We start from the raw sequence: 15,151 nt of genomic DNA, 5'->3' as shown, positions 1-15,151 counted from the left end.
TATATATATATGTAATTTTCAATACAAAATGGTCCTTCATTTATATCCCCCTTTGTTGTTTACTTTTGTCAGAGATGTGTATTCCATTGTCATTCATATAGTGTAGGTGTATGAATTCAGCAAAGTAATCCAATATAGTCCAGTAATCTATAATAGTATTGGGTTATCCGCATGACTGGTGTCCGAAATGAACACACACTTCTCAGAGGAAGAAATTCTAGAAGTTAATAAATACATCAAAAAATGCTCCACATCACTTTCCTCTTATTTAGAAGTAGTTCTATGAGATGGAAACATAGCAATTGAATTGGGATAGTTTATTACCAACTGAAGTCAACTGTGGTCAGAATACGTGAGAGAAATTTCATTTAATGGCCTGATATGCTGTATACTTCGTATTAGTATTAGTATTAGTATTAGTATTAGTATTATTTTGTGGTCAGCTCAGCCCGCCCTGGGAGTGGGGCTGGTGCAGCATGTGGCCGGGGATCAAACCATGGTCCCTGTGCTTACCTAAGCTTGCGTAAGCAGGAGCTTTAGATCGCTGAGCTATCTTGCCAGCCTCTATACCTCCTATTCTTAAACAGCTCACTGTTCTTCAGGAGACAGATGAAAGTAAAAAAGAATGTGTTCAAACACCATTCCTAGGATTTATCATTAGCTGGAAAACTAAGCACTGCTAAATGACTAATGCAGTATATGTCAGTGACATTCAATCTCTTCATTGCAAATTCAGTCTTTCAAATCAAACTGGATGAAACACGAGTAAAATTTATATTTTATGTGATTTCTTATAGAGTCCATACACTATATTTGATAAAAAAACCCACTTTAATCAAATTGTTATAAAATGTTTTTCCAATTTAACAATTTCCATCTTATAAAATATTTTCTATACCCAATATGAATTTTAAAATACCATGCATTTTTCAGAAATACATAGTCTCTATTTCATGTATGATACAATATTTACTTCTGTAGGTTATTTAAGTAATATAGTAAATATATTCTCTTAGACACAACGATTTTTATAACTATAAGAATTATATTAGATCTATAACATTTAGCCTTACTACTGAGTAATTTGTTTTTTTAAGATATTTATTTACAGTTTATTTATTTTAAATTATTTATAACTTAGATATTACTCATGTATTTTCTTGAAGAAATTTCAATAAAATTGTTTAAAATGCCTTTGCTGGTTAGGTTATTAGAATGAAAATGTCCAGATATTAGGTTAAATAAGGTAGTGATAAAAAGATAGTACATGTAGGAAAATAGAGGGATTTTCAACAAAAAATATATTGGTAAAAATAATGAAATTAAATATAATTCAATTTCCCTAACCAAAAAGGGGCTTCTAATTGAGAATGAAACAAAATGCCCCAAATAGATATAATTAGTCCTTTGGTGAGGAAATATTCATCAAGTCTTTCTGGTGTAAAACCCAGAGAATGATGGAATAATTATAATGTCAGAGAAACAAATCAACTTGCAAAATAGGCAGCATTGAATTTTCATTTTCAATAAAGTTGAAAGAGTACTTAACTGAATTGTTACCCATAGGTCATATAAAGTATTTTTCTTGATGAATAAATCTAACATTGGTATATAATTCTGGAGATGTATTTAAAAACAAGTAGTTCAGTTATTCCAAATTTTTTCTTTCATTTTAAAATGTAAGAATAAGACCAAGTTAAGCAAGACCTATACAACTAAAAATGTAACTTTTGCTGTCTGACTAGGTTAGTCAAATCCCTTCAGGATTTACCCTGAAGCCATGTACATCACCTTATAGATCTTTTGTTAGTGTCAGCCATCAGGGTGAGTCATGGCCATTGCTTGACCAATTTGCTCTCTGTGAAAGCCTAAGAGAATTTTTTCTCTCTAGATGATTCTCCTTAGGCACATTCTACACTGTCAATCACTTTCCATTGTGGCCCTATAATCTCCTGGATCAGAAAATTTGGGACACCACTGAGTTACAGGATGTTACAGCAGAGATTCTCTTATGTCCTGCATCCTCACTGACCTTGAAGGGATAGGGCCAAAATATCTATCTAATTTTTGGTCTGCAAACTTTAGTTGTTAAATATACAGAAGAGAAGCTTAATGATATCATTACCCTGTATCAAAGTTAGCTAAACTTAACATTATTATCTATCTGAATATCAAACACCTTAGACATAAAATGGAACTGTCATTTTCCAATAACCATGGATGTATTAATTACTGTAACTGCCCTACTAACCTGTTTTGAAACTGTTTCATAGATATTTTAGCTTTTTTCTCATTAAAATGAATGAAAACAGGAAGAAAATAAATAAAATTTAAGAATATATTACAGTGCTAAACAAAAATACAAACAATGCTAAACACTTTTACTTTTTGAGGTAAGTTAATATTAAGGTTTTACATGAAGCAATTGAAAAATACATTAGCTCCTTTAATCTAATTTTAATGTTTTCTTTAACAAATACTAATATGTATAATGTGATCAACTATGAACTATTAGTAATTAAGTGATAAATTAATCTATAGTTTAACCCTTAAGATTCTTATTATCCTTAGAAATTAAAGAGAAATTTCTATTTCCATACATACATATATATACATATTTCTTATTTATATTTAATATAGTGAAATGACAATTGATCAAAAATACCTCCATACAAGTCTCCCTAGTGTAAGAACTCAAAAGAAGAAATACAAATAGAAAGGTAAAACACAATAAAAAGGAAAGCGAGAACTTAAGGATTATATAATGAAGAGAAGGCAAGGAGAAAAGCTAGAAAACATGACAGGGGCAAAATCATACATTTATATGGACAAGATGGTTAAAGCAATGATTCTGAGAATCTTCAGCAGGTTTTTGAAACTAGCAATTAATTGGTAGGATTCTCACTCTGACTAACTATGTATGCAGATACCTGTGAACTAAGCAACTGCACTGAAGATAGTAATGTTTAATACTAGGGTCACGCTTGGAATGCCTGTCATTCTGGTCTTCCAAATACATACTGCTTGTCATGTCATACGAATTACTGCTACACTGTTTTTCAATTAAGTGCTTGTTTTTTAAAAAAGGGTAATAAATGAAAACAAGAGACAAGAAAAAAAAATGTCATAGGACTGTCCTGCTACAATGTTGTATATAGTTAGATTTCTAAATTTCTGTGTAGAAATATGTAACTGTTCCTATTTTTTAAATTTTTTTTTGCTTTTTTTCTTCACATCCAGTAGAGATTTAAAGTTTGATATATCAATATTTGATGGAAAATACCTGTGCCATGCTATATCTAAGATGTTTGATATCTAGACAGATAGTGAGGGTAAGCTCAACTGCCTATGTTATAGGGAATAATATCATTAAGCTTCCCTTCTGGAGGGTTAACAACTTAAGTCTGCAGATCAAAAATTAGAGAAAAAGAAGGGCTACAAGGAAAGCCAACATTCTGGCCCTAGCCTTTCAAGGTCAGTGAGGACTCAGGATGTAAGAGAACCTGTACTATAACATCTCATAATTCAGTGATGTCCCAAATTTTCTGATCAAGGAGATTATAGAGCCACAGACGAAAGTGATTGATGATGTAGAGTGTGCCTAAGGAGAGTCACATGGAGAAAAAAAACATTCTCTCAGGCTTTCACAGAGAGAAAATTGGTCAAGTAATGGCCGTGACTCATCCACATGGCTGACACTCATAAAGGATCTATAAGCTGCAGTACAGGGTTTCAGGGTAAATCCTGAGGGGAGTTGACTGACCTTGTCAGATACAAAAGTTACATTTCTTGTTATATAGGTCTTGCTTTATCTTGCTCTTAACCCTCTGGCAGAAAAATATAAAAACGAGGTATAAAAAGAAAAGCCATATTCATATGCTGAGCTGTAAAAGGCTCAAGTCAACAACTTCTGACGTTGCCAGTCCTACGGATAACCCACTACTATTACAGACTACTGGACTGTTGAATTATTTTGCTGAATTCATGCACCTATAATATTTAAATGGCAATGGACTACCCATCTCTGACAAAACTAAACAAGAAAAGGGGATACAAATGAATGACCATTTTGTATCTGTATATACAAAATAGGATAGATATATGGCTAATAGGGCCGGGGAGATGGCTCAGTGGAATAAGTGCTTCCCTGGAAAGAGCAAGGACTTGAGTTCCACCAAAAAAAAGAAAAAAAGAGAAAAAAAGGATCTATAGCTACTTTCTCTTAATTCAATGAGAAGAAAGATTTGTACTACTAGTGTTTGGACAGGATATCATGCCTGCATTTTGTACTATGAATTACCACTATGAAGAAAATAGTATGCAATGTATTGATTATTGAAACTGTCCTACTAATCAGTTTTTAAACTGTCATGGCTATTTCTCAATAAAATTAATTTAAAAAGCCTCCATACAGAAAATACATATTATGTTAGTATAAAATTTAATAGGAAACAGTAGTCCTTTGTTATTTTGCAGCTCTACTATTGTGGACTCATGGTTTCACAGATTTTCAAAAAATATTAATCTAAATTATTTATTGCGGACTTTTCGCTATATTGCAGTATTTTCAGTATGGTGCAGTATGTGTAAGTTGTTAAAATTATGTAGGTATATGAGTTTTAAAAATGATTAAGAACATTAAAAGTGTGGGAAAGGTTCATAAGAGTGTGAGAAGGGTTTATAAAACCTTAAAATATATAGAAATACTATAATAAACATAATGCAGCTACTTTGCTGATTTTCACTTATCGCGGAGGTGTCTGAAACAGCCTCCATGATATGTGAGGGACTAGTCCAAATAAATTTCAAATACAAGTTCATGTATAAACAGTATCCTATTCCATATCTGACCCTAACAATGTATTAATTCTTTTAAAAAGAATGACAGGGGGTTGTAAGTGGCTGTGGATTTCACAGACAAGAGTGATTTTAAAACTGGCAATGTTTTTAATGTCAGAAATTGTTACTCCTTAATATAAAATGAAAAATTTTATATATTAAGAAACATGCAAGACAACGTAGGATCAGTTTTCATACCACAAAATTTGGGTGACAATTATGATAATTATTAAGGTTGTTGTAAGGATTGAATTAATATTGCAACATGTTTATCAGTACTGCACCTGGCATGTAGTAAGTGCTATACTGTTAGCTATTTTCCTTAAAGCAGTCCTGCAAGGTGAACATCTTAATTTCACAATGAACATTTTTCTCAATAAAAAATTTACTGTTGGAAAAGTTAGACAGCTTTTCCAAACTCACATAGGAAAGCGTAGTAGTATCGGAGCAGACACTTTGGTATTAGGCATGTGAGGTCAAATCCTGTTGTTTTGCTATTGGACTACCCAGACTCAATGAACCCACACGTACTAAGTCCAATTCCAAGTGGAAACACAAATTCTGTACTTTTACCCCAAATTTTAAAGTAACAGAAATGGACATCATGCAAAGGTTGAGTACAAAGAAATTTCCTGGTGTTAAAACTAATTAAATATATTTAAATATTAGAGAGATGGGCAAATATACAGAAATACATCATGATGATTTACATTCTTTTAGATAGGATGAGATTCAGAGCTGACTATCAGAGTACAGAAGTATAACAGTAGCATCACTGGTCAAAGTGTAGAACTATAGATCACAAGTTAGAGAGCAGACATCTCATATAAAGCCTAGCAATTTTAATTTTACCATCTATATATGTGTGTGTGTGAGTTTGGAAATATATTTCCATGTATGCTTCCTCTAATCTTTATTCTCCTCTTTTGAAACTTTGTAAAACTGCTCACTGTGTAAACAAAAAAGGGGCTCAGAAGGAACAAAGAAAGTTTGGGTGAGTATTTTACTCTCTGAATACTAAGCGCAGCCTACAGTTCTTTTAACTTCATGAATAACGAAAGGAAGTCTGCTATAGAAAAGATCTGACAAAGTTCTGAACTAATGATAGTGACCTTTGTACAATGTTTTTGTTAGCATGTTATTCCATAGATGTCAAGGCAGTAACAAAAGCAAAGGCAGAACCTAATTTTATAGTTTAACTGCTCAAAAGCTTCAACAGTTTAATTTTCCACCACCTACTGCAGCCTTATCAAATATTTGCTTGCTTCTCTCTTCTCAGGGCCTAGGAAAGTAATGTGGTGGACATTTTCCTGTTGGGGTGGACAAGGCCTGACGCTTCAGTAGCCACTTTAGTAATGAAACGTTACTTTGTTCCCTACATGTGATTATTTTTTTTTGAGGGAATTTAAGTATTATTTAGCATTTCAAACTGAAATAATTAATTTATTTTTAGAGCAAAGAGTAAACCGTGAAATGAAATATTGTGAACCTGGAAGTATGAACATTTTATTTGGTAGTTTTTTTTTTCCTAGAAGGACAAATGCTCTTCTTTAAATCTAGTAAAATTGAATATATAGACCATCAAAGTTTAACATTAGATAAGGGTAAAAACAGTAGTCTTTTCTGCTTCTTAATTTACTGGCTTAACAAGAAGTATCCAGTTTAAGTATTTTATATACTTTTAGGTTATATTTGATAGCAAGTATACATAAATACATTATTCATGCAAGTTACACACATCCCAGTTAAGGTTAGAATATAAAGGGTTAGGCTATATAGCTCCACAAATTATCAGATGCTTCACAATTAATTAATTAGAAATTTACAGGGGCAGTCTAAGCACCTGCCTGGGAAGCACAAGGACTGGGTTCAATCTCTGGTACCACATGCCGTGCTGGCCCCAGAACCCTACGTGCCCCGTGCCAGCCACTGAAACCAGGTGTGGTGCCACACACATGTAATCCCAGCGCTGGGGAGGCTAAGACAGGACAGTCACTATGAGTCCGAGCTGCATAGCAAGACCCTGTACCAAATAAATGAATGAATAAATAAATAAATATTTAAAAATTTGCAATTTATATTTTTCAACACAAAGATTCATTCTTTGTGCTGTACAAGTGACTGACAAGTATGGGGGTACTAATATTTATACTAGAGATAAAAATATGCTTTTGACACCCATTAACCATAAACTACATTCATATTCTGAAGGGAATGATACTTTCTACAAATCTATGAAATACTGTTAAAATATACTATTGGGTAAAAAAAATCTGTAGATGTTATTATATCATGGAAGAAAATAAAGAAACCCTAAAACTTATGATAGTCTGAATATATAAAATATAACTTTTATCAAGTACAATATTTTGAGGAAATGTTTTAGTAAGTTCAAATTCATTTTTCTAGTTCACATTTTAACAGTTCTACCTAATATAGGGACACAGTGAACGGTTTCTTGTACTACTGCATAGAAGATCTGACTCACATTTCCACTTACTCATTTGCTCCTCCAATCTGATCTGAATTTATTACACAGGAATAGCCTTAAGTGTCAGTGAGCATGAACTTTTAGTCACCTAGAAGCAGATTTCTTTGTTCAACTTCACTTTGGCCTTGTCAGTCACAGAAAGCACAATGAAAATTTTGATTTTTTGTTTGCAGTGATACATTCATTTAACTCATCAATATTCATGATCTTCATCTGGTTTATAGATAACCCATGATATCTGCTCATATGTCTCTCTTCTGCTTTCTGTCTCATGGACAATTCAAAGCACACCCTGATAACTAATAGTGCACATCAAAACAGCATTAGATGTGTTTCTATAGTTTTGGTAAAATTTATGATATAAATTCAGATCATCACTCAAACACATTGTTTTGGATTATCAGTAGGTTATACTTGTTATTCTTATAGGATGAAAAATCTGCTATATTAAATAAATGTGTAAATTTATACTGTATTTAAAGAATATTAGCTGCATCAATTTATCTACAAAAGTCCCAAGTTAATCTTTTTTATAGCCTAATAATACTCCATTGTGTAAATACCATATCTTTTTTATCCATTCTTTAGTTGACAGGCACTTGGGTTGTTTCCAAGATTTACCTATGACAAATTGTGCTGCTATAAACATGGGTGGACATATATCACTGTGGTATGATGATTTCAGTTCTTTGGGAAAAATAGCTAGGAGGGGAATAGCTGGCTTGAATGGGACCTCCAGTCTTAGCTTTCTGAGGAATCTCCATACTGATTTCCATAATGGTTGTACCAATAGTAGGGAAGGGTTTCTTTTTCCCTACAGCCTCTCCAGCGTTTGTTATTGGTTGACTTCTTGATGACAGTCATTCTTTCTGGCATAAGATGGTATCTCAGTGTTGTTTTAATTTGCATCTCTTGAATGATCAATGATGCTCAACATTTTTTAATATGTTGTATATTGCACTGTCGATTTCTGCTGGTGTTTTGAAAGGAATAATTAATTCTTAAAAACTTTTTTACTCTGATTTTTTCTCCTCTTCTGAGAGAAACATAACTTCTTTGTTATTGTTTTGTTTTCTTTAAATGAATCTTACATGTCTATATCTGGTAATCTGAACAACTAATTTGAAGATAGCATCATGTTATACAGCTACCCTTGTTGAATTCCTATTGCTGTGTTTAGTGAAATCTTGTATTGTTTTTTTCTATCACTATTTTGTATTCTTTAAAAATAAAATAATAAAAAATTTAGGGTACAACAGTGCCACAAAATAACAAAAAGAATATTAGCTTTTAACTTTTAGTCTAGTGCCTCATATGTCTTAATAATTAAACATTTAAAGAGAATAAGATAAAAAAGGACAAAAAAGACTAAATTCAGGACTCATAAATGTAAAAACCAGTGTCACAAAAGACCTCCTCCAAAGACTATAACACAAGAGAAAGTGCTAAGTGTACCTGCACATCCTGCTTCATCTGCCTGAGCTTCAGGCCCCAGGATTTCTTGTCCTTCCTTTCCTGCTGAAATCAAAGGATAAGGGATTAAAAGATTCATGTGTCACAAACATTTTAACTTCTAGAAATATAAAAAAGGAAACTTTCAGTTTGGATTACATTTAATTTGGAGTGTTTTCTTTAATTGTATAAATGTACTGGGATTTCAGCAGTATTTTGAATCTCTTCCTAAGGGTAGTAGTATGCTTTTTTTTTTTAATTCCCTAAAACACAAATTTCTGTGTTGCAGGCACTGTTAGATACTTTATAAGGTTATTTCTTCATAACAATCTATAAGTTAAAAATGCAAAACAAAACTTGAAGCCTGGAGAAGTTAAATAAGGTGCCCATACACACAGCTGTTAAGACAGAGAAATAGAATTTGAATGCAGATTTGATTGACTCCAAAGCTCAGCACCCACTATACTCCTTGTCTAGCTGCAGAATTAGGGAATTTGAACAATGGGCTCAGAATCACCACTGTGCCCAAAGTAACCAGCTAAGGTACTGTGCTTTTTTGTTACTCAACTTATTCTTCTCATTATTGATAAAAGTAATAATGATGATACTGTCAAATATTTTAGATATTTCCCCTTGCTACTACTTCTACGTTTATGGAATGCCAAATATAGTATTCTACACAGAATAGATTTAGAGTAATTATTTTATATTTTAAATAAATGCATGCTTTATGGCAAGTAGAAATTACAGTATGTCAGTAAAAAATTATGACTTGGGGGGGGGTCCCAAAATGGCAGAGCAGTGAGTGCCAACAACTCAGTTTCTCCAGGACAAAGTGTCTATAGTCTGGAAAACCAGTTTGGAGAGGATCTAAAGTGACCTGAGGTTACTTGGAAATATGAGGGAACTGTTATGGAAGAAGAAAAAGGATTAAGTGATACAGAAGAAACAGGCCCCACTACAGATGAGACACTATCAGTGCCACTGATAGCAGCTGGCTGGCTATCAGCTGGGAGGCAAAAGGAAACTAGTAAGTTTTTGTTATGGAGAACTGGAGGATGTATAGAGACCAGCAAGGAAAAGCAGCAAGGAAACACAGGCCACTGTTTCTAGACCTTTTGCAATCAGTGGTTGGTGAGACCTCAGTACCAGTGCCTGTAGCTACAACTGTGGAGCAGGAGCTGGTGGAGACACCATGGGAGAGAAGGGCTGAGAGTCTGAACTTGGTCCCAGAGCAGCCCTTGGCTGCTTCACACTGCAAGTTCCCAGAGTGGATGAGGAAAGGACAGTCACTGAGACAGCTAGGAATTAGAGGGCACACTGGGGAATCCTACCAGGAGGCTGGGGTAGTGAATACAGATCCAGTCCCTGAGGTCATATGTCAGGTACAGCATGAGTTACATAGGACTGGAAGCTCGCTTCAGTGCTGTGTTCTTGCTGTGAGAAGATTTCTACACTTAGCATGGTTCTAGGGGTAGACTATCACCTCAGACTTACAGCATGAACAGAGACACATCCTGGCTTTGCTCCTTTACTCTAGGCAGAGGAAAAGAGTCATGTATCTAAAACAACGGAAACCTATCATTTATTATTATTATTATTATATTATTATTATTATTATTTTCAGTACAGGGATCAAACTCCAGACCTTGAGCTTGCCATGCAGGTGCTTAAGTTGCTGAACTATCTCCCCAGCCTATTATTTGACTATTTTTTTAATTTTCAAATTGTTCTTTAAAATTTTTGTATTATTAAGTGCTGTTCCCCCTCACAATTTTAGCTCATTATTTTATCCTTTTTTTCTTCTATGAACTTCTATGTCTATATGCTTCTCTTTCTCTTGCATTTTTTCTTGCCATACAGTTTATAGAGGGTAACGGAATTCCCTCTTGTCCCTTTACATTCCTACTATTTTATCCTTATCACTTCATTTGATTTTTTTCTCCTATGTTTTATTCATTCTCATTTTTTTCTTTCCTCTTCCCCTTTTCATCTGTCCCCCTGTAACTTTTTCTCTAATATTTATAGCAAAGAATCTTTTCCCATTGCCATTGTTCAATGTCAATTTTAGCTGACAATTTGTAGAGGTTTTACGTCCACAGGAAGTTACACAGCAGAGGAGCATCACTGAGGAGAAAAGGAAAGCAGCAAACAGCAACAGTAGCCCCTTTTTCAGTCCAGGATATTCAATCCAGGATACCCAAACTTAAAGAGTGGGTAGCACTCACATCCAAGGTGGGCTTCCCCTTATCCAAACCCAGAACACTATCCCCAACCAATCAGTGGACTAATTTAGTAATTGTGCACCCTTATTCCCAGCATCACACACTTTAAATCTAGTCTTCTCTGAAAAGCTCTACCTATCACCACATGAGGCTTTTAGGGGACATCTAGACACAAGTCATAACATCCCTTTCTAAATGTATAATGTAGCTTTATTATCATTAAGGTCATTTGTCCCCTTCTTATTTACTCCTTCCTGTACCATAGAGCAAATATTTAAAAAACAGAAAAAAAGAACCCTTTCTTTTTTCTCCTCTCTATCACCTTCTGGCATTACCTAGTCCTCAACCCTCTGGGATTTAGATAACTAAGTCTGTAAAATTACTGTTGAATGTCATTTGTCACCATTAGAGAAGACACAACCTTCCCATTTAGTGCACATTAACTGTGGGTCAAGACTTGGGCTGTTAGAGATGCTTACACAATAGCCATGGCTGGCTGGCTGGCTGGCTTTCTTTCTTTTTCTTTTTTTGGCAGAACTGGGGATTGAACTCAGGCCCTTGCGCTTACCAGGGAAGTGCTTATTCTACTGAGCCATCTCCCCAACATCCCATGGCTTTTTTCTGGGCTAAATAGACAACCAAAGTAGGGTCTTATTTTTTTGCTCAAAGCCCAGATAGATATTGCCATAATGGATCAGCCTGTTGCTGTTGTACCTGATTTGATTGCATGGGAATAACTCCTGTCTCAGTGGACAATTTCATTACAGTGAACCTGTATCCCAAATCCTCCATTACATCCAGCGAGAGGGACAAGCAAGAGTTTCTAAACCAAGAACTTGAATTGGATGCTTGCAATCTTGCTGAGGGAAGTCCTAAGTCTGGACTGACTTCAGTATTGTAGTGGAGGGAATAGTGAGTTATTGGGGTGTTGATGACTTAGATTATCTGGTAAAGAGCTACCTGGGAGTCACATATGCAATGTCTGCTTAGAATATTTATGTTCTCATCAGACAACTTATAGGTTTAAGTTTCTCTATGCTCCTTGATTTATTTAGTAATGTGGGGTTATGGTTTCCTGTGCTTATTAGGTTGCCACTTTCATAAATTTGTTTTCTTATTCTCTCTGATTTAATTAGGTATCTAGGTTCTCTTGCTGGTCTCAGCTCCCTATCTAGTTTTTTCATCTCAAAACCCCAAGACAGAATTAATATATTTGAAAATTCTTTTACTAAACACATAAACTCCTCCCAAGTTTTAAATTCCTCATGCTTAGCTCCTTCACAGTCACTCTTATCTTCTCTAGTATTATTTCTTGACCCTCCCAGCATAAGCCTTTGGCTCTTCTATGTCTACTAGCTTAATTTTTCTTCCTCCGTATCAGCAAGTTCTAAGAACCACACAGCTTTCCTCAATCACAAAGTAAACCCCTTTCTCACAGTATGTAACCATTGAACCCCATAAAATATCTTCTGAAAACTCTCAAAACTCAACTGAAAGTACTCCCATAAAATTAACTCCCCTATCAACATTTTCTTCTCAATTACCATTATTTTCCCCTTAAAACCTCCTTTTTAGTGTCTTAATACTCATCTAACCACCCCATTACTTCAAGTAAATAACAGGAATAAATACTAGCACTGAACATACAAAACTGAAAATCATTCATGGAGGAGCAGTCCTCATATTCTCTCACCCTGCCTCACCTACAACACTGCAGAACAACCACAAGTACTGAACTGTCACAGAGTGTATGGAGAACAGACAAAGGGAGTAAGTGTAATTGCAAGACCTATCACACAGAAGTGTCATAATACTCAATCTATAGTTGCTGATATGACCAGAAGTAATTCTTTTGGCATAACATAGAGACAGAGTTGAAATAAAGTAATTAAAACTTCACAGCAATTTCACTATTAAGTGCCCAAGGTAAATTTTGATGAAATAGGTAAAAAATTGGACAAGCTAAACAAAACAGTTCAAAATTTGAGTTACAGATTCAGCAAGGATATGGAATCTTCAAAAAGATGTCAGACAGAAATACTGGAAATAAACTATATAGAATTCATATACTCCACAAATGACAAATGTGATGACAGAGTGTCTGTACTGATGGTATAATAGTGCATTATGATAAAGAACTCAAGGAAGCCAAAAAGAAAATAAGAACAGGAGCAGACTGTCCAGCAAGCTACTAGATGACAGCAAGAAGACTGACCTAAGGCTAACTGGAATTAGAGAAAACTTAGAAGATAGCATAGATAGACTTGCTAATATGTTTGCAGGAATCATAGAAAATTTCCCAAATATAAGAAAGTTTAGAGTACAAGGAAGCAATGCTTACAGGTCTCTTAAACAATTATGTTGCCAAAAAGTAGCTCACCATGTACATTTTTGATAAATTATCAGACAAGCAGCAAAAACCTAGAATTTTAAAAGCAGCCAGAAGAAAACAAACAAAAATATATAAAGATAAACCAATTAGAGTCACAGCAGACTTCTCAACACAAACCCTAAAAGGCAGACAAGTTTTAAGTATTTCAAGCCTGAAGAGCAAATAATTTCCAACCCAGACTAACTTACCCAGCATAGCTCACATTCAAAAGACATGTAAACTTTTCCAGAAGTACTGAAAACCTCATATCACAGCGTTATATGTGCACCCATGTTTGTAGCAGTGCAATTTGTTATAGCTAAATCCTGAAAACAACCCAGATATACATCAAGTAAAGAATAGATAAAGAATATGTGGTATTTTTACATTTGTACTCTTAAGTGAACATACTCTTAAGTGAAATAATCAGACCCGCATGTGCAAACATCAAATTGTCTCCTTAGTGTGAGAAACTAAAAGAGAAAAATGAAATCTGGAGGGTAAATATATACTGGGAAAAGGGAATGAACTTGCTCAAAAAGAAAGAGTTATTGAGTTGAAGAGAAGGACAGGAGAGGGAGTGGGGAAAAATGATTTATCTATGTATGTAAGCAGGGTGGTTTGGGCAAGTGTACTGTGCATTTCTGCTGGTTTATAGAAAAGAGCAGATAATAATTTGTTTTGCCTCCTTTTTTCAATTGTTTTTACTTTTTCTCTTCTTAATTTCTTATATATTTCTTTCTTCTGCCAATTTTACACACATGTAACTGTTTGGGAGACAACACTATACATTACAACAAATACCGCAAAATTCAAAATACTTCGTTAAGTGAAATTCTGTATTACTTGTTAATTTTTTGTTTTAATTCTGATATTTACTGTCTTTAAAAAATAAAAAAAATATATATGGACAATTAAGGTCTTTACATGAAAAAAATCTCATAAGACATATGAGTGTTAACCCAGTTCTAGAGGAAATACTTCAGAATATTCTCAATAGAAGTAATGAACCAAACATAAGTAAAACTCAGAAATAACTAGTGAGGTCAATGGATAAACAGCAACAAGAACATTAGGAAAAGAAAAAAAAACCCAAAAGATATACTATTCAGATAAAGAAGGCAATTGTAGTAAATAACAAACATAGCTCAGTAATCTCAATGTCAACTCTCCAATTAAAAGATGGATTGGCAGGCTTGATCAAAAGACAGAATCCAACAACCTGCTGCCTTGAAGAAACTCATCCAAAAATGCATTTATAGACTAAACATAAAAGGACAGAACACATTTCATGCACCAGAACCCTGAAAACAAGTAGAGCTAGTAATTATGTTTAAAATTCTAGTATCAGGGACAGCAATTTTAATATAAATTTCAAACTAAAACTGATTAAAAGAGACAAAAAAGTCACTACATACTTAAGATCACTACTACACAGTTAAGGAACAATCCAATAAGAAAAGATAACATTGATAAAAACACATGCACCCAATACTGGAGCACCTATCTTCATAAATGAAAAACTGCTGGAATTAAAAGATGAAATAAACATTAAGACAATCATAGTAGGGGATTTTAACACCCCACTTTCACAACGATATAGATCAACTAAAGGAAAAAACCAATGAACAAATTTCAGAGTTGAGCTGCACCTTTGTACTTATGGACTTTCCCCCCATAATTTTATTGATAAACAAATAGCAATGAGACAGTTTCAAATCAAATTGGTAGGACAGTTTCAATAATTAACACATTGCATACATTCCTCCCAGG

The 15,151-nt window shown here is 34.1% G+C and overlaps 1 protein-coding gene across 8 annotated transcripts in view; it reads right to left on the bottom strand.

The window, feature by feature from the left end:
- The window catches only part of Zeb1 (zinc finger E-box binding homeobox 1), a 231,544-nt gene that overhangs the window by 33,753 nt on the left and 182,640 nt on the right, over positions 1-15,151 (bottom strand). For 5 of the 8 annotated variants that reach the window (XM_004641758.3, XM_023701851.1, XM_004641754.3 and 2 more), the window contains one exon: positions 8,786-8,845. Coding sequence is in view for 2 of the 8 variants with exons in the window: in XM_004641754.3 (XP_004641811.1) it covers positions 8,786-8,845 (60 nt within the window). In the remaining 6 variants the exon portion in view is untranslated. Of the gene's footprint in view, positions 1-8,785; positions 8,849-15,151 lie in introns of all 8 variants that reach the window. The other 3 variants (XM_004641753.2, XM_004641759.1, XM_023701853.1) reach the window with 1 other exon arrangement.

Source organism: Octodon degus, unplaced genomic scaffold (genome assembly GCF_000260255.1).
Source record: "Octodon degus isolate 3935 unplaced genomic scaffold, OctDeg1.0 scaffold00141, whole genome shotgun sequence".
Classification (NCBI taxonomy): Eukaryota; Metazoa; Chordata; class Mammalia; order Rodentia; family Octodontidae; genus Octodon; species Octodon degus.
This window is presented reverse-complemented; position numbering and strand designations above follow the sequence as displayed.